At 42.5% G+C, this 18,889-nt stretch overlaps 2 protein-coding genes across 3 annotated transcripts in view; both read right to left on the reverse strand.

The window, feature by feature from the left end:
* Positions 1–3,810: 3,810 nt before the first annotated feature.
* On the reverse strand, positions 3,811–5,596 carry Hinfp (Histone H4 transcription factor). Its single transcript, XM_065445934.1, has one exon. The coding sequence runs from the start codon at positions 5,471–5,473 to the stop codon at positions 4,034–4,036; it is 1,440 nt and encodes a 479-aa protein (XP_065302006.1). The 5' UTR covers positions 5,474–5,596; the 3' UTR covers positions 3,811–4,033.
* Positions 5,597–10,773: 5,177 nt separating this feature from the next.
* LOC135913348 (SH3 domain-binding protein 5-like) overlaps positions 10,774–18,889 on the reverse strand; it is a 38,655-nt gene continuing 30,539 nt past the window's right edge. For both annotated transcript variants that reach the window (XM_065445943.1, XM_065445942.1), the window contains 2 exons: positions 14,458–14,729; positions 10,774–11,454 (listed from right to left, as the gene is read on the reverse strand). In XM_065445943.1, coding sequence (XP_065302015.1) covers positions 11,166–11,454; positions 14,458–14,729 — 561 coding nt within the window. In that variant the 3' untranslated portion in view covers positions 10,774–11,165. The remainder of the gene's footprint in view (positions 11,455–14,457; positions 14,730–18,889) is intronic.

Genomic DNA, 18,889 nt, shown 5'->3' on the forward strand with positions numbered 1-18,889 from the left:
AGACAAAAAAAAAGGCGAGGCGGAAATTTCGTGTCAATTTTCCTTTATTATGAACAAGAAGAGAGAATATATTTCTCTCCTCCATATTTGTTTTTAACCAGCTTTTGTTTGCACCAGCAGACCCTTGGCGGATTCCCCAGAATAAAGCAACAGTAACCGACTGTTGACAGTAACCGACAATCTAGCATTTATTTTGCACAATGCCTGAGTGTTTGCACCCCATCATACACAACTAAAAAAGATATTGTTAGGTTAACACGACCTTTGCAAAATATGAGCTGTGCAAATTCTAAATTTTATATCACTCCAGAAGAAAGATGCCATTGTGTCATCATCTTTAAAACTTACTGCTATATGTGCTACAAGAGATTAAGTGTGATGCTTCTTGCTTCCAGGAAACTGTAGGAGCATGTCAAATGTGGTTTTTGATGATTGCAAAGAATTTTTAAGCCATACTAAATACGAATGATCAGTCATGGCATCAAATCTAGTATGAATAGAATATTTTTCTAATCTTGAATTTCCATATAGACCTTGAATAGTTAAACAACAAACCTAGCCTGGGACTTACCAAAATTACCGAGAAGCCTCCTTTCTTTTTCCTTTTCTTTTTTTCAGAAGTAGCATGCTTTAATTTAATGTCCATGGTTACTGACATGGTTGCTTTGTTTTGGCCTTCTGATCCATGCCTTATTTTAGTGAAGCATTATGCGTAATGTTTCACATTAATAAAAACGTGGGTATAGGCATGGGAATTTAAGAGTAAAAATTGGCAAGAAGCCTTGAAAAAATCATTTGGTTTTGCACTGGCTTCATCACCAATATGAGTAACCAACACCACTTAATTCTGCATATGAATGAACACGTCACAGGTTCCCACACATAAATTTAGCACAAATATGATACATCAGCACACCTAACCTTCCTACTATACTTTCCTGTGAATGGCTGAAACAGGGATGGGCATTGGCCGACGGATATCACACAAACATGTTTGACCACTACAGTTAGATCAGGCAAGTGAGCCATAATGTTTGGGAATTCGTTGATGCAAGAACTTCACATATTTCTAGTTCACTTGCGCAAGCAAATGCACTGCTCAGCATTACCTGTGGAAAGCTATTCACTACACCATGTTTTAAAGAGCACTGACATGACATTCTCAATATATATTTTTTTTTTGTGTTCAATGAAGCTACAAAGCCTTTAAACCCCCCAGGAAAAAATTCTGATAGGTGTCAGAGTGCCCTAAAAATATTCTATATTTGTTTCTAAAAAACAGTTTCTATTTTGGCACCCAGGAGCATAGTGCATCACAAGTCATGACATACTAACTTGCTCCGTTCCTGTGATTGCAGCAGCTTCCACACACAGGCACAGCCAGAAGTGCATGCAGCAATCTTGTTTCCTTTTTTTTATAAGCAACATCATTGTACCTATATCAATTGCTACGAGACATCAGCAAATATTGCTCTGTGTCCTGATAATGCTGATGGCATTGCACTTCGAGACTGACTTTAGTGTAAAGTTTTAAATAATTCGCACATATTGTCCAACCCATACTTGCTAAGGGTCATCCCTTTACTTATGATAAGTGTGAGGAACTGACTTGAATTAGATTCTCTTGTCTGAACAAGTGAAGAAATGAAAACAGCAATCTAGGTTGATTTTAAGTTAAATCATGGCTAAAGTTAACTTCCTAGAATAATTGGCATCTATGTAGAGTGAATAAAGTCATCTATAGTTGTCATCTTCATGGTGTACGCTTTGCTTATGCACCTTCAGTGGGGACTGTCTTTTCAGCTGCTGATTTAGTATACCTGTGGCGTAGAGCAGTGAAGTAAAAAGCAATTAAAATGTCAATTAGCCTCAACAGAAGCCTAGTTGTGAAAGAATAAATTGAGAGCAAACAGGATAAGCATCGTGCAGCCGCCCGTGTATGGTAAAACTCGTACAAGTTTCTGTATTATTTACTATCATATTAAATAAGCAGTACTCCAGGTCCTCACTTCTGCTGGTCTTTTGCAATGCTATACATGGTAAGTCATGGTGCTGCTGCATTTCGCCATAAATGTTATGCAGCCACCTAACATTTATTTAGATGCATGCTTAATAAGCACTCACTGTGGCTGAGTTGTCCGTAAGTGCATGGTCAACTCGGCAAGCTGTTTCACCGTGTCAAAGAAGTGCTCAAGGGCAGTTTTTACCCACACTGCCTTAACGTACCTTTCACTCGGAATGTGCTTCAGTTTACGTCAAATAAATATTTCAGCAATGAATCTGCAAATGTATGGTTGCCACAGTGGTCTTCCCTCACTTTGCCTAAGTCCCTTGCTCGACCAATCTCGTATCACCCTGTGAACCTTTCGTGCTTGAACTTTTCTTCTTAATGCTGCTCATTCATGAACTCATGAGCACACTGCTACTAATCATGAAATATTTAGAAGACGAAATTTTTCGCCATTTGCAAAGGATATTCGAAAACACATTTGTTGAAGCTAGCTTCTTTTCATTTCTGACCCTTTGCTTGGCCTGATCTTATGCAACACTCTCAATACTCAGCCATAAATGCCACTTGTGACTGTATTGATTTCCTCTCTTTAAGCCCATTAACATAGTTTCAAACAAAGCACTAGTTGTAAATGCTGGATAATCGCAGAAGACAACCCCTGACCTGCACATTTATGCCGACAAGTTTCAAACATTTTTTTCTTAATTTGTATTGGCTTACAAGCGTATCATCACTACCTTCTGCCAGTAGTAGCCTACAGGCCCATAACTTTAGAGGCTAACAAAGGCAATCAAAAGGAAGCTAAGGGCCATGCAACAAGTCATGGCAAGAAAAGTATAGACAACAATGAAAGGTAGGAAGACAGTAGCACGGATTACAGATCCAACTTGCCAGTGGGAATATTCTGGCAACAGGAGTGGAGTTCGGCAGCTCATTATGATGCATAATGCAGATAACTTATGGTCTATTTGAGTAGCAATGGAAGCGAGAAGATGGATGCAGTTTCAGAGGGCAGAGATTTAGAGTGAAGCAATCAGGAAATTTGCAGGCATAGGGCGACACACTTGGTTGGACAGGGGTCAAATAAGCAGTGTTGCTGGAGCCGTTTCAACAAGGGGACATGTCATCAGTGCAAAGGAACAGGGAAATTGTCTTTGTACATGCATCAGGTCAGCAGCCTTGCTGCTATAATGAAGACGAGTCTTCTTGTCAAAACATTGGCTCCTTTGTTAAACCACCATCGGCCACTCCAAACCTCAAACTTGCTGTGAACCTCTTTCTTGAATTTACATCCCGTTAATGCAGAACAAGGATATCTGGAAATCGTTCACAGACTCGTTATCATGACTGACACATAAGCACTTGGATCTTGCACTCATATCACATTTCATATTACATTTTGGATGTGTGGGTGTACAGTCCTCCCCTTTCTTTCACACTACCTCCGAGCTAAACAATTAAGATAGGTCAAAGTGAGAAGAGCCTCATGGACAACTATAGGGTCTTTCACTCGGCTGGTTGAACATACTCATACAAGTTCTGGGTCCATAGATCAGTCTTTCCATTCCCTGCTAAAAAAACTAAGAAATTTCCAACGCCAAGTGAACTGTTACACAAGCTGGACCAAGATTTATGCACTGACAAGTTCGCATTAATGTCAAAGTACATCTTTAAAGCTGTCTACTTCAACATACGGGTTACAGAATGCCCAAGAAAACCAACCAATGGAGGCATTGCACTTTTGTTGACAAAACCATGGAATATGTATGGGAGATAACAAGTAACGCAAGGAGGGGACAACAGTTTCAGGAACCATTTAATAAATACCAAGCCCATTTTGCTTCTACCACGGTCAACCATATATGTTGGTGCCACATTTGTTCCCAAAGGAGCCAAAGAACCTACATTACTGCTGGAAGCACAACAGTGTCAATTTGCAACTTCAGTAAACATGTAAACATTCAAAGTTAAGTGTGCACCTTGGAAATGGTTGTCCCCAGGACCCCTTGAAAGTGCAATTGATTATATGTGCACATCTGAGCCAGCAGAACTCTCTTCACTGAGTTCGCTCGTGGGGTGCGCTTGTATGCTTTGTGGAAGTTCAAAGGGCTGCTCAGCCAACACCTGAGCCACCTGTACAACTGTCGAACCATCTTCGTTTGTCTGGACAATTTGCACCAACTTCACTGGTTGCTCTGATACTTCGTCAGTCACTGCAGTGGTAAGAACTTGGGGCTCAGATAGAGTGCTTGCTGTGTCGGTGTTCATTTCTTCTGGAATGGCTGCACTGGCCGCAGCAAGGTCAAGGCTCTCATAACGAACTGTCTGCACTGTGAAAATGTTGTCCTTGTTGCAAAAGTAATTGAAGCGCGTGTGACCCGATGGCCACTTGAAGCGGTGCTGGGAGACCAGATGCCGTGACAGCGAGTTTCCCTTGGAGTACTGCTTCTGGCAGATATGACACATGTAGATGCCCTTAGGGCACTTGAGGTGTACATCACGTATGTGGTTACGCAGAAAGTGGCTGCTATGCTCGGCGAAATCGCAACCATCATACGGACACGCATAGCCCTTGTTTGAATGCGTCAGCAGATGCTTTCTCAGGTCGCACGGTTGCTTTGCGGCGTAGTCGCACAGATCGCAAGCGTAAGGCCGCAGGGACGAATGACGCCACTGCATATGGCCCTTGACCGCCGAAGGCGTCGGGCACGTCATGTCGCACAGCGGGCACTTGTACTGGTTCACGTGAAGCCGCATGTGGTCACGCAGAAGGCGCTCTGAACTGAAGCTGCGACTGCAGTAGACACAACTGTGGCTAGATCGCTCGTCCTGGCGCGCAAAGTGGTCCAGCAGTTTCGTGCGCGACGAGAACACGCCACCGCAGTTCGGGCATGCCAACCTTTTCTCCTGCGTGTGCGTACGAACGTGCTCCCTCAATTTGTACGTCGTAGCAAAGGTAGCCTCACAGGAACCCCAACCGCAAGCGCAGGGCAGCTTCGACGACGACCGCGCCCCGCCGCACGACTCTTCTGCGTGACAGCTGACGTGCATGTAGAATGCTTCAGGATTTTCGAAGCAGTCATCGCAACCTGTCCATTGACACTGGTACTTGTCGGGAGTTTCGGAAATGATGTTGCGAGAGCCCTTGTCCATTAGGCAGCGCATAGTTTGCGCATTTTGTCTGTCCAAGAGGTTCTGGCCGTAACATTTAATTTTACAATGAAAAGCATGATAAAACACATGCGTGCGTAACTCGGAGGTATTACTCAGAGCCTCAGCGCAGTCTCTCCAAGGACACATGTTTGTCTCCACAAAAGTCAGGTCATCGTCCAAGTGCTTCCTTACGTGCTGGTAATATACAGGGCTGTCGTCGCACGAGAAGTCGCACTGGTCCCATTCACAGCGAAGCAGCAGCTTCTCCTCCTTGAAGGCAACATTAGCAGTTGTCTTTTTGCGTATCATTGCCTTTCGAACGAAGATGAAACAACGCGACGGCTAGGATCACATTTCAACTGCTTCAACTACCAAAAATCTTGCCACACACTTTTCCCACCAATTTTATCCGCGTTTATCGGTTTGACTTGCATTGGATTGGCTTGCAATGCCATTGACAACTACAATACGGCATTTTTTGGAGAAGGGGACATTTGTGTTAACTACAAAAAAACGTACATTAAGACGGAAATTTGTGCAGAAGTTTTTCACTTGAATTATAAACACCCTCACTTTATGTCCAGCCTCTGTGATTCGCACATCATCAAAGTTTCGGTCAGTGGTTTCGGTCCGCCCGCACACGGGCGGACCGTGCCATTTCCATTTCCATTTTCCATTCGGTCAATGGTTTCGGTCCGCCCGCACACGGCGATCACCCTTTCCGTAAGAGTGAGATATAGTGAAATATGTTTATAAAATGTTTGGTTATACTATACGCAGTCTTCTTCGGGTTAAAAAAGAAGCGAGATGTCAAATGGTGTGCAGGCGGATTCCAATAAATGAAAGGCATAATGCTGCACCATAATAAGCCTCTCATTTTCATGGGCTTCAAGAGCTGTAGCTTGCGTGATGCCCCTCAGGCGGGTAATGTGTCACGTGAAGAACTAGTTCAACAATATTCAAAATAATCAATTTATTTCCTGGCCAGTACCGCATTGTGGATATGATCCGTATGTCCTTACTAGATTAAAAAATATATATGTAGTGGTGCTGCATGGTGCTTCATTGAATTGTCATGGTGCAATCTATACTGCTTTTTGACATTTGTCTGAACCTTTAATTAAAACTGACCTGCAAAAGAAAGAGACCTGCTTATGTGGTAACATTTTGTTTTGAACCAAAGATGCGGTTGGAGTGCAGGCTGTCATTAAAAAGCATGGTTCAATCATGTTTTTAACAATGCAGTACAAACTGAAGCACTGCCGTTTGCCAGGCTAGTATGTGCCTCACTTCGTGCAAGCATTCTTTGCATGCAGGAAAAAGCCTGACTGCCACAAGAGGGAGAGAGAAAATTTAATGATACGAAGCTGCAGAAAGGTTGGCCTGAGGTACATTCATCTAGCTCGCTACTCTGGATTGGGGCAAGAGGGAAGAGCAGCATTATGGGTGAAGATGACGACAGAAGATGGATGTAAAACATAGCAAACAATTAGGTCTAATCAAAACCTATAGTCCAGACCCATACTTCTTAAAAAGTCAAGTAACGTCTGGCCTGAAAACTAGGTTTAACGTCTTGCCAAGGGCCCAAAATAACATTCTCCGACAATGGTGGGCTGTCAAGGCACATAAGATCATTGCTCAACTTTTGTCACTCTTCTGTGTACTGAGGGCAGTCACACAGCACATTACCTATAGCCTCATAAATATGTGCATCCACTCAACAACACAGGAGATATGATTTATTCCAGAGTTTTCATTCCTTTGTTTATTCATTGCACATGATGCAACACACAAGGTGGAGTTTTCCATATGTAGCATACATAAGTAACAATCCTTTTATTATTTCCCGCCAACATAAGAAAGACAAAGAGAACCAATTATTTGCACATTTAAATTGAGGTCATAACTTTGAGGTATACCTGTCAGGACAAAAGAAGAGAGATGTCCTCTTCACCAATTGAGAGCGAGGAAGAGAAATATTGAGAACAACAGTGAATTAAGACAACTCCTCAGAATTCAATAAAGTATGGCAATACTGTCCTAAGACCACACACACAACAGTGCGTCAGATAAACTGTATTGCACTCATATATGTACAAAAAAAAAAAACCTAGGAAAACATGAAGCTGCATGAAGATATGCTTACAGAAGGCAATGCAACAATAACTTTGTGTGCATTTAACTCTCTTGACTAGAATAAAACTGCAGCTAATATCACATCGTTGGAGGTAAGAAAGGAACATTCATAGGCATTCACAATGAAATTGAAGCACAAAACATGGCTTGGGCTACAGAGTATGAAATAGGTAAAAATTACAACAGCTAATGAATAAATGGAACATCATTTCATTTACCTGTGCTCCACTATATTAATTGCCTTATCCAACAGATATCTCTTTTCTGAAGTGCACAAAGACGTGCACAGTTGCTGCCAAGAATGAGTGCTAATGAGCTGCCACATTTTAAACACAATCAAAGGGAGCATGGTGTGTCATCAGCTGCATCTTCATTGCAATTGAGCCTGTCTAAACAATATCCAAGGCGTACCAGCAATGTATAACACCGTAATAACCTGTTGAAATTATACAGGCATCAAAAGTACCAATTGGGCGGCAGTAAACAACTTGGCAAACTATGGTGATGTTGTCCATTACTAAGCCCTAGCATTGCTTTGGGACGTTCCCATGACTCAGTCAGTCTCATTTCATTACCATTTCTCCAGTTATTTTCTTGTAAGAGGGTCTCTTGAAGGTCAAATAAAAACAGTTCAAATTGACGTGTGATAAAGATAACAAGTTTCGCTGTTGCTATGTTTCTCCCCATCTAGTGATTCTCATCAACAAAATCTTTATCTGTGGACAGTAAAATGATTATCAAATCATAAATGTAACATCATTTTCCTATTTATTTTTGAAATTATTTTTCACAATCATGAAAGCATAGCACATCTTTACAAAGCAGCTGAAAATGCAATGCACTATGAAAAGTAACAGACGGTTTTGCTATTTTATTTCTATAGCTCCTGTCATTTGTCAACAATGCCGCCACAGTTCACGGCATAACATCAGCTCCTTCAAGTAACCATGAACATTTGATGAACGATAACTGGAAATCCTGTTTGGATACCCTAGATATCTGTAAGGTATCTTCGAATTCCTGACAGACTTCCACTTGGATCGACATAGGTAAGCATATTCCATGCCAGAAGTCCAAGTTTATTCATCATAAGCAAAAAAGTAAATATTAAATTCAATCACATGCGGGTAATCCAACTCCTTTAAAACCACATCGCTTCAGTTTGCTCGCATTTATATGCAAGCCACTCGGCCACAAATGGGTGCTTGCCCAAGACACAGGTGTAAAGTTATGATAGTGTATTCTGCCAGTTGTAAATATGCCTTATATACTCAATGTGATTAAGATTTATCACATGGTATCTTTTAATTTACAACTTTTATTTAAACTTTCCAACAATTCTTCATAACTATTCAGCTTCATGAGAATATGTACCGAGAACATGAACGGTTGAAAACGTTTAGATCTGTGTCAGAGTTCATACATTTAATTCTGTTACCGACATTTTACCCATAATTTTTCTTGGGCAGAGATGAGGAAAGAATGTGAAGTGGCAGAACTTTCATTTTGTGATATGCCAGAATAGCAATTAGTAAGCACCCATTGTATATACGTCCACTGAGAATTTTCTGTAAGCTTCCATACATGTGGATATTATGCCACGAAGATATCCTTTGGATAACCAGCATGAATATCCCTGTATAATAAGACATTCAAATCATAATTGGATGTTTCTTGGATGACCATGGTCACCTGAGTCAGCATGACAACACCATGAGCAGATTTATTTCTAGCTACTCTTGATGCCAGCAGTCTGCACCAACACTAATGGTCACATCATCGATCAAAACATTACCACCATTCACTGCATTAATAGCGATCAGTTTGGTGGACATTGCCCAATTCAGCCATCAGGTGAATTATCTCAGAAACAGTTATCCCCCAGCAAGAGCAGCAAACTCGCAGAAATGACACATCGTTTTTCATACTGACTAAACAATTGCAGTAAGACTAACTACATGGCTGTCATGACGCAAGCAAAGAACAACTACCCCATGGCCAGTGCAAACAAGTAAACTTGTATTGAGCACTATAAAGCCTGCAGAGTTCGTAGTGACCAGGAATGCCATTACACATTGCAACCACTTAAACAGCCATTCTTTGCACACCATCGGGTTGTTTGTCTAGCTACATATCAAAAGGCTAGCAGAATCTGACAACGACTCCTAGAAGAGAGCATACCGTACGTTACAAATTTGCCTCAACATTGCAAAAATTACCATGTGTCCATGCCACAGGAATACTACCTGGTGAGAAATGTGGTGTCACCGTCTATGTGAGTTATCTTAACAAGCACTGTGCCAACAAGGGAATGCTGAGATATGGAATGTTTAGCCTGTTTTGAATGCTGCTTGGCTTATAAAAGACACAAATAAAGCTTTATAAGAATTAAGTTTTCACAACAAGCCTTCGCTTTTACATAATAAACTTTGCTATAAAGTTCATTTGCATATACAGTTGAACCCATTTTTAACAAACTTTAGTTCTGCAAAAAGTGGTCGTTGTATCAGCAGTTATATGTAAACTCGACCTTCAAAACGCGAGAAAATTAGCAACACTGTAGCTAACATCAGCAGTAATGATTTGACACCACTTTCATCTGACATGACCTTTTGACACCATCTTAATTTTTGTTCCTGCCACTTTTTAACATCTAACTGCAAGGTTTTGTTAAAAGCATCATCTAAAGAACAAAATGCGTCGTTGTGGCTCCTTCAACATGGCACCCGGTTGGTTCCGAAAACCTGCCATTTTGAAATAGCGAACACATTTGCCGCCATTTTTTGTGTACCACCATGAGCGGGACACAAGCGGATCCTGCATACGATAGCAAGGCATTCTAGTTGGCTTCCCGCATTCTAGTTTCCCCGTGACAGCTTGTCCCCAACCAGTCTGATGATCACACTGTTTTGGCTACTAAGCCTACCCAGCATCGTTTCGTTGGGAGTTGGCAACAAAAGTTTTGGTTTTGTGCCATTTGACATGACAACAACTTTGTTCATGGCCGATTTGATTGCGGCACAGCATGCGATATTCATGCCAGAAACATTGTGCCAATTCATGCTGGAAAACAAAATCTCTGTCATTATCTTAATGCTAGAAGAAGGGCTAGTTGGCGGTACTGCTGGGAAATGCAAATAATTGCACAAGTCCAAAAGGTGTTTGAAAAATCGGTCAGCGATTGTATTTGACATTTTTGTTGCCAAGATATATACATTTTGAGGCACCTGCAAACAAAAATTTGCTTCGCTATAACCAATACCAGGTTGGGTACATATTCAGTTTCGTTATAGCAGAACACTCTATGAAAATAAATTGTGGCCAACTTCATTAAATCAGATAATTCATTATATAATAGTGTTTGTTATATCGAGGTTCAACTGTATTAATGTAAGAAAGGCAGCACATTGCAAATTTTTTTGGTAGAGATTAAATCATTATTACAGACAGGATACAGGTCACTCCTTCAGCAGTGCTTGTTTAATGTTCAATTTATTTTGCCTCTCAGAGAAAAACAATCAGAAGCCACCATTTGCTAGCATTCCCTTGCATGCAGCAGGACTGTAGTGCCGCTTTTCTCTCTAGGTACTTTTAAGTAAGTATCCCTACAACCCCTTCACTGTTCTGTGAACTAAAAGCATAACTCAGACATGTAGGCAACATACACATTGTGCCGAATTTATGTGCCTGACAGTAGCTTCAAAAGCATTTACAAATGCAATGCACAAAAGATGGCAGCACAGACTTAACAGCGTTCATGCACCAATGCCACACTCCATCCACCATATACAATGACACAGCTAACCTCGCGCTTTAACACACATAAATAGCAACATTCATTTGCATGTCTTTGGACAAGCCCTTCCTACAAATGTGAGGAGTCCCTGCAGGAGTTCAGCACCTCCTGGTAGTCCTGTTCGAGCACGCGGTCTAGCAGAAGGCAGTCAATCTGCCGATCATCAAGAGTGCCACCGGTGCCTGTGCTTAGGAGACTGTCAGTGTCAGAGCCTTCCTCGACTGTCTGCAGCCTTTGGGAAGTCCCGTCCAGAGTGAGTCTTCGAGCTGCTTTTGCCAGTGATGCCTCAATATCCAAAGCAATGACTGGTGAAAGGTCTTCGAGGGTGGCAAGTGTGGCAAGGGGAACACCAGGGGCACTGTGTGGGTGAAAAGAAAGGCCACTTAATATCAATGAGTGTGTCAATACTCAACCATAGTTGAACCACAATAACTCGAACTAAAATAATCCAAGATTCTGGACTGTTGTAAAATTGAACAAGTTAAAGAAACAGGCAGGATCTATTCGAGCATCATTGTCAGAGTCAAGCGACAGCTTCTCGGTAGACCTGCTGAGGTAAGCTGCTGAGTAGACTTATTGGTTAACTCTGCTGGACAATGCTATGAGGCGTGTGGATGATGCGATTTGTGATGATGTATTGCCTCCAGGATTGGCTTGTACTACAAACGACATTCAAACCATTACGAGGATACATATCATGCACTGGTGTCAGGCTTGGCCCACCAAGTGCGCTGACTGTGCACGCTTTGATTACACAGTCTCCAGGATCAACCTAATTAGCTTAGCAAGACAGCCATCCCAGCAAAGTGGCAGAATTGTATTTATTGCGTGTATAACCCACGCTGAGAATATGACAAATTTAGGAGCAAACGCGGGTGCAGGTTATATGCAGATGCTGCCTTGAGGTGGGCGGCACTTGCCACACTGTCGAGAAGCCACACCATAAGGCAAAAATCGCCCCTCGAGGCAAAGCTTGCATATAACCCACACTGATTATATCGGGGGTTTCCAATTATATTCAGTACTTTGGGCAATCTCTGCCGTGTATGAACAATCCTTCAGCTACTCTGTATTGCTTTATATTAGTGCGCATAGTTAGATTCTTTTTCTCTGGACCCCAATTGCACCTTTTCCTTATAATCGTGGCTGCCTTAATCATCATCATTCTATTTTTAAATGGGCCCTGAACCACTTTTTATCGAAGTGTAGAAAGGCACTTGAAGTGAAAATAGGCTATTTCATAAATACTTTGCTGCAAAAAGTACTCCAATGCATTCAGCAGAAGCGGACTTATTGGCAATCAAACACAGCCTCCGCTGTGCTCCCGTTTCTTCTTCAATATCTTGCATTGCGAAGGCTATGGCAGAGTGGGGTGTGCCCACAACGCTTCACCTTCTTAATGTCCCCCTGGTGTGCAGTTCAAATTTTATTTTGGATGTTAACGTAGACACCACAACTTCCGACTTTGGTGCCTATGACGTGCTAAAGATAAGTCAAACGCAGTTGTCCTCAGCGAGCCGCAGTGTGCTTAGCCAGTGTACTCGTGGCGGAACCTTGCGACGGCCGCGGCATCTACGCTGCATAGCCGACCACAGCTACCAATAGCAGCCATGTACGGGGATCCGCTTTATCAAATAAAGCGTCTAGAAGAGAGTGAGGAGCAGGCTTCTGTTCTGTGGAGCTCCACTTATAAGCTCCACACACTGCATACAACAGCAAGACTTGGCTGAGATGTTCATAGCAGCATATGCTACCCGCAGACTATACTTTTCACCAAGGCCGAGCGGTGGTTCAGGGCCCCTTTAAGTCTACTGCAGGACGGAGGCCTCTCTCTGCTATCTCCAATTACCTCTGTCTTGCACTAGCCGATTCTAACTTGTGCGTGCGAATTTCTCAATCTCATCACCCCACCACCGTGACTGCCTTATAATAGAATAGTAAATATGGTACCTGTGCTTTGCAGTTATCATGACCTCAATCTAAACATAATGCCATGTTTTAGTGACTGTGAGGAACAAAGTAGCAAAAATTGTGTATTGTGAAAGTAACTTTTTATTGGGTGAACCTGTGCCCAGAAAAGCAAGTGACACTCGAAGCACGATAGCAGCAAGCATAGTCAGCACCAATCGGAATGTGATCTGTAGGTTGTGGGGATGCGCGACTCTCACGCATCCCCTGATATGTTGTTTTCTCACATAGCTCCTGTCTCCTGTAATCCGGCTTCGCTGCGTGGCTAGTATGCTTGCAGGGTAGCACGAGAGATGGTGCGAGTGTTGCTCTGCTTACGCCATCTAACGACAGGGTTACATGGGTGCAAAGAGGAGAAGGCTTTCCTCTTCGGCTCAGGGTTGGGAAGGGGCATGGATGTTCTTCACGTGTGCCGATCCATGTTTCTGCAAGACCGTCTCGCGAGGCCTAGCCCGGAATGGACGAACACGATCATTTGAACGCGCCACCATTCGCATGACCGTACACACGAACGACCAGGCGTTGGTGTCCAGCATGGGGCGAACATATTCACTCGTTATCCAGTCGCGGTGAGTCAGACTTCCGCGATTTGTTGCGCACCCATTGGCATATTTTGTGGATAGCAACTCAGCTAGCAGGCATTAGTCTATGAAAGGTGCAATAAATGCCCTTGTGATTGTTTGTACTACTGTGTTGTCGTCCCCTTTTCCCAAGAGCACAGGTGAGAACCCTACAAGGTCAAGTGTGTTTGCTTTTATACATGACTCATTGAACGTTCCACAGTAATCGCTGGCACCCGCTTGCCTTCCAGAAAGTACTACACCATTCGTGTCGTGCATGCGATCTGATTATGTAAAGTTCGGCAAGAACATACACAACAGACAGAATCAACAATAACATTCCAGTAAGTTCCAACTACTGCAGGCGTGCCTTGTGCTGAGCGACAACTTTAAATAAGTGGATGAAATACAGTCCCAGGAAAAAGGATAAACAAGTATGCACGTCAATAGCATTGTTCTATAATATACATAAACCTGCAGCTCGCAGACGAATACTTGGTGAGCAGTCACTGTTTGTTCTATCTAAATATGCACGGTATTGTGCTACCTTTTGTCGCTTCTTAAACTTGCACATTTGCCTTCAATAAAGTAGACCCCTGTTTCCCAGACAGAAAAACAAGTACATAAAAAGGCGGCCAATAGCACTGAAGTTAGAAACTCATGTTCTACATTAGTTTCTGAACATTACAGCAAACTCTGTTAACAACATTTTGAACATGCTTGTCTCAACACTTCTGAGATTTAGCTTGCAAAATCAGTGAACGGAACTGTGATTCTAGTCTGTCACACCTTTTTTTATATGGCTGACATCATGCATTGGTAAAATTATTTACCCATTGTTGTTTCGAGCAGGTGCAGTTAGATCAAGCCTAATTTCTTCGTTGCCATTGCACTGGGTGGTGTCCGGGAACATCTGGTCTATCACAGCAGCAACTAACTGCTTTAATGTCGGCACAGCAGATTGTGGAACCCTCACAGGCTTCTCCTCTCTGACTTGTGTTTGAGAAGGCTTGGTCGGAAACACCCGGTCAACAAGTGATGAAACAAGTCCTCTGTGCTGACTAGCTGGTGATGGTGATGGGCACATCGCAGGTTGATGGCCTCCCTGCACAAAGTGAAAACCGAGCTGAGCATAAAACTCGACTCAACAATGCCCCTAACCTCAGTGTAGGAACACTTAGCTGTATTACAAACTTCACTGACCTACAATTGTAAAAACGTAACCCTTTAAGTGCAGTCGACGAGTCTCACTTGGTTACAATTTCTTTTGCAGAAAGTGCCATGGATGAGTCTCTCATCTACGTGCTTGGGCTCTGTTGTCAAGTTTCGGTTATGGGGCAGGATCGTCCAATCCATTTTGACGTTCTGCCTATTTCCTTCTTTGGCCGCTAAGGCACCCACAGACTCTGTTCGTCCAGTAGAGATCTTAAAACTGATGGCTGCCAGTTGCATGTTGCTGCCCCCTCTGGCGTGCTTTCTTCAGAAGAAGCCCTTACTTGTCCGATGGCATGGCACTTCATGTACTTTATCCCGTCTACAGCAGGCAAAAAACGTCTAACAAGGCCATGCATTGTCTCTTGCAAAGGTCGAAGCAACACTACCAATAAAGCCCATAAAGTGACATCATTCTAGTGCAAAAAGTGTGGTGTGGAACTTTGCTTTGTGTTTTGAGATCTATCATACGAAAGCAGCATTCTAATCCTCCACAGCTACTTGAACTTTGACATTTGCAAGCTTTTCTCAACAAATGCTTGCTCTAAAATGGAACTGTAGCATCGAGCGGTTGCGACACAATTGAACCCCTACCAACTCTGACATGTCTAATCAACGCATGTAGTTTTTGTTATTTCGTATTTTCAGACAGAAGTTGTGAATTGCCCTCATGTTATATATATATTTCGAATCTCCAAGAAATTTGCTATCCAGATGAGCATTTAAGGAAATGTCATTTCCTGAATGCCTTTTTCTCGGTACTACTTAGAGGATTACCTAATAAGGTTTTTGCAAAACAAGTGTTTTGCAAAACAAATAATGTTTGTCTGCACATGATCCCAGTCTTTCCCGAAAGTTTCGAAGCAACTATGTGAGTGACAGGATTTCCTGTCAGGTCCTCTTTAGGGTACCCATGGCATGACTGGCAGCTTGAAATTGGGAAGAGTGAAGTGTACTGCTCTGCTCGATGAGTGCAGCCTCGGAGCAACAAAAGTTGTTCACTGGCTCCAATGCGCAGCGTGACAACAGGTCTGTTCACGAACACAGTAGCTTTGAAGCCTTTGATAAATACTGTATTGCCAGCATACATAGAGATTCAAATAAGGACAAGCAAAGCAGAACAGGTTTTACTTAGGGGTGTTATTTAATTAAAAGGCAGCATTGTTCAAAACATAAATTTTCCCCAGAAACACACTTCAAGTACTGAAGTGAATAAAGAATGTTTCCCCATGTCTATATTGAAAGAGAACACATCACTTTAGCAATGCAAGCATGTTTCCATCAAGGAAACAGAAGAATTCAACCAAATTGGTGTAAAATGTCCGCCCACCATCACAAAAAGCAGGAACCCTAAGGAAGAAGCACAGCAGAAAAAGCTGCAGTACTCTTTTCAAGATTATATTGTATTAGAGATCAGATTAGAGATTAAATCGGAGATTGGATCACTGCAAGATAGCCTGCAGCGCCTTGAGCATCAGTGTAGTTCATATCGCAATTAAACGGCTTGAATCACACTTCACCGACGTGATAATACTCTACTGATCCAGACATAACAAAAAAAAACTGTGCCTCAGGGCAAAAACAATGCCTCCACTGAAGGACAGTTTCTCATAGGAGTAATTGTAGTAATGGTTCCCAATTTCTGGTTGAGTTGGTTTCATAACAGACATTTTAAGTTGTCTTGCAAAGTTATTTCTGCCTGTAGGCTCAATAATTGTACTTATCCTGTACATTTGGCAAGAAAGAAATACTGGAAGATTTCAAAGACACAATCTCCAACCAAATAACAATTTGATTTGTATTTGGAACTTCAAGTACTCTCATGCCCATAGCCATTATTTGTGACACAGCAGGTCATCAGACACACTGCAGCAACAGGGCTTCACATCTGCAGAACTGTGCCAATGCCACATGTACAGGTAAACGGGGCACAAAAACATATTTTAGTTTGTTTTGGTATGTTTCATTTTACTATCTTGATGCACTGAAGACAGAGAGACGTAGACTGCTAAGTCACAGGAGACTAGGTGCAGTTCAATTTCATAAAAATTAAACCCTACAAAACACCATCTACAGTTAAAGTACCGAGGATATACTGTGTGCCATGAGAGATGCCATAGCGACCATCTCGGTTATTTAACATGTACCCACAGTGCGGTACAGGTGTATTTTTTCGCACTTTACACCCACTGAAATACACCTGTGCTGGCCATAAATCGAACCCGTGGGCTTGTGCTCAGTACCAGAATGCCATAACCACTAAATTGCTGCAGTGTGTGCACATGATGTAAATGCAAGCACACTCTGAGTACTTTCTGGGCATCAAGGTGTCGACACTTCATGCACATTGTATATGAAATCTTGATTTTTGTGTCCTCAGTTATCCTTCATTACTTGACAAAAAGTATGCTTACCCATGCATTGCATGTTTGCATGATGTACCACATGCACGCAAAGGCATACAAATGCTCAGTCATATCACTATAGCCTGCTTGCATGATGTACCAGATGCATGCAGAATGCATATAGCACACTCATGTAAGCACTCAGGTAACTTGGTAAAGCACTCAGTAACTTGTAACTTCAGGTAACTTGTAAGCACTCAGGTAAATTGGGCAAGTAGGTTTAGATTTATGATTTTGGGAAGTGCAAGAGACAAAGACGAAGAATGGAAGAATAACAAACACTCAGATCCGTGTTTGTCATTCTCCCTTCTTTCATCTCCATCTTGTGCTGCCCACAACCATGAGTGCTAGAAACACCATTACACAGGGAACATGAAACAGAAATATAACACACGATGGAGTAGGCATGACGAGCATGTGCCCTCTGTATGCCTTAATCGTTTTTTGTATTGTACCATACTCTTTTTCCTGGTTGCATTCATGTTTATTATGCACCAACAGGTCACCCAGTAAGCATTCTTAGTGAACTGCTAAACAGCATGAAAATGCTACTACAAACTGTGAAGCTTTGTGCAGTGCGTATGAACTAGCAGAGAAATAGCTGACTATTGCCATGCATCATTTCACATTTTGCCTAGTAATCGTTTCTACCAAATTATCACTGTTATGAAGTTGTTTCTTGCCTCAAGTTGTGCCTATGGTATCCGGAATTTCTTGAATGCTGTTGCTAATTCCACACCAAAGGAGTCATATCTATCAGACTGCATGCAGATCACAAATAGTCTCAAGTGTGTACTAGCACAAGCTAATAATCCAGAATGTACACTGAGACATGTATAAATAGTCAATGCACCCAATTTAGGGATTTGTTTCAACGAATGACAACTGTGCTTGCCACTATCGTTGCGATTTGAGTGTTGCTAATCTTTCTGGACATAAGTTTGGCCAACAAGAGTTAAATTTTATTGCGATAGCAATCATACAGACACTTCAGGTCAATTTTTGCCGTCAGCATTGCCATTATGTTCCGTATAAAGTCCAAGGGCGATAACGTCGTCGTCATGTGCCCTATGCTGTATGTGCTAGTGAAAGCGCGCGAGGGGAGCCTACAATTGTGGCTCAATCTGGTGCGCACAAGGGAGGAAAGCTGAGAGGAAATGCACCATCTTCCATTGTGCGAAAGGCTGTGGGGGGATCGGAGGAGGCGAGGGCAGGCGGTGTTGTTCTCTGGAAGCAACTGCGTATTTCGCGACCGTACGCAAGGGGAACTGACGATCGCAGCTCAATCTCGTGCATGCAAGAGAGGAAAGCAGAGAAATGTTCTACTCTGGCAGCGACTGCCTACATTGCGTGGCCGCACGTGGTCCCGCACACTATATTTTGAAAGCGATTTGCAGACGGCTCATACCTTTGTGCGTGGCGTGTTCTCACCGCTCAGTTTGCACTGAAGTGATAGACAACACACATCTAACTTCATTCACTTCCTCCCACCAGTGCTTTGAGAGCGAGCGTCCGCGGTCATCGAGTGCAATGTGTTCACATTTGCCAGTGCGTACTGAGACCATGCTTGTTAATTTAGTTAGTAAGCGAATGTTTCCAAGTTTATACAATCCTTACTCCGTATGGCTGTCTACTAATTTGCTATCGC

This window comes from Dermacentor albipictus, chromosome 4 (assembly GCF_038994185.2).
Source record: "Dermacentor albipictus isolate Rhodes 1998 colony chromosome 4, USDA_Dalb.pri_finalv2, whole genome shotgun sequence".
Classification (NCBI taxonomy): domain Eukaryota; kingdom Metazoa; phylum Arthropoda; class Arachnida; order Ixodida; family Ixodidae; genus Dermacentor; species Dermacentor albipictus.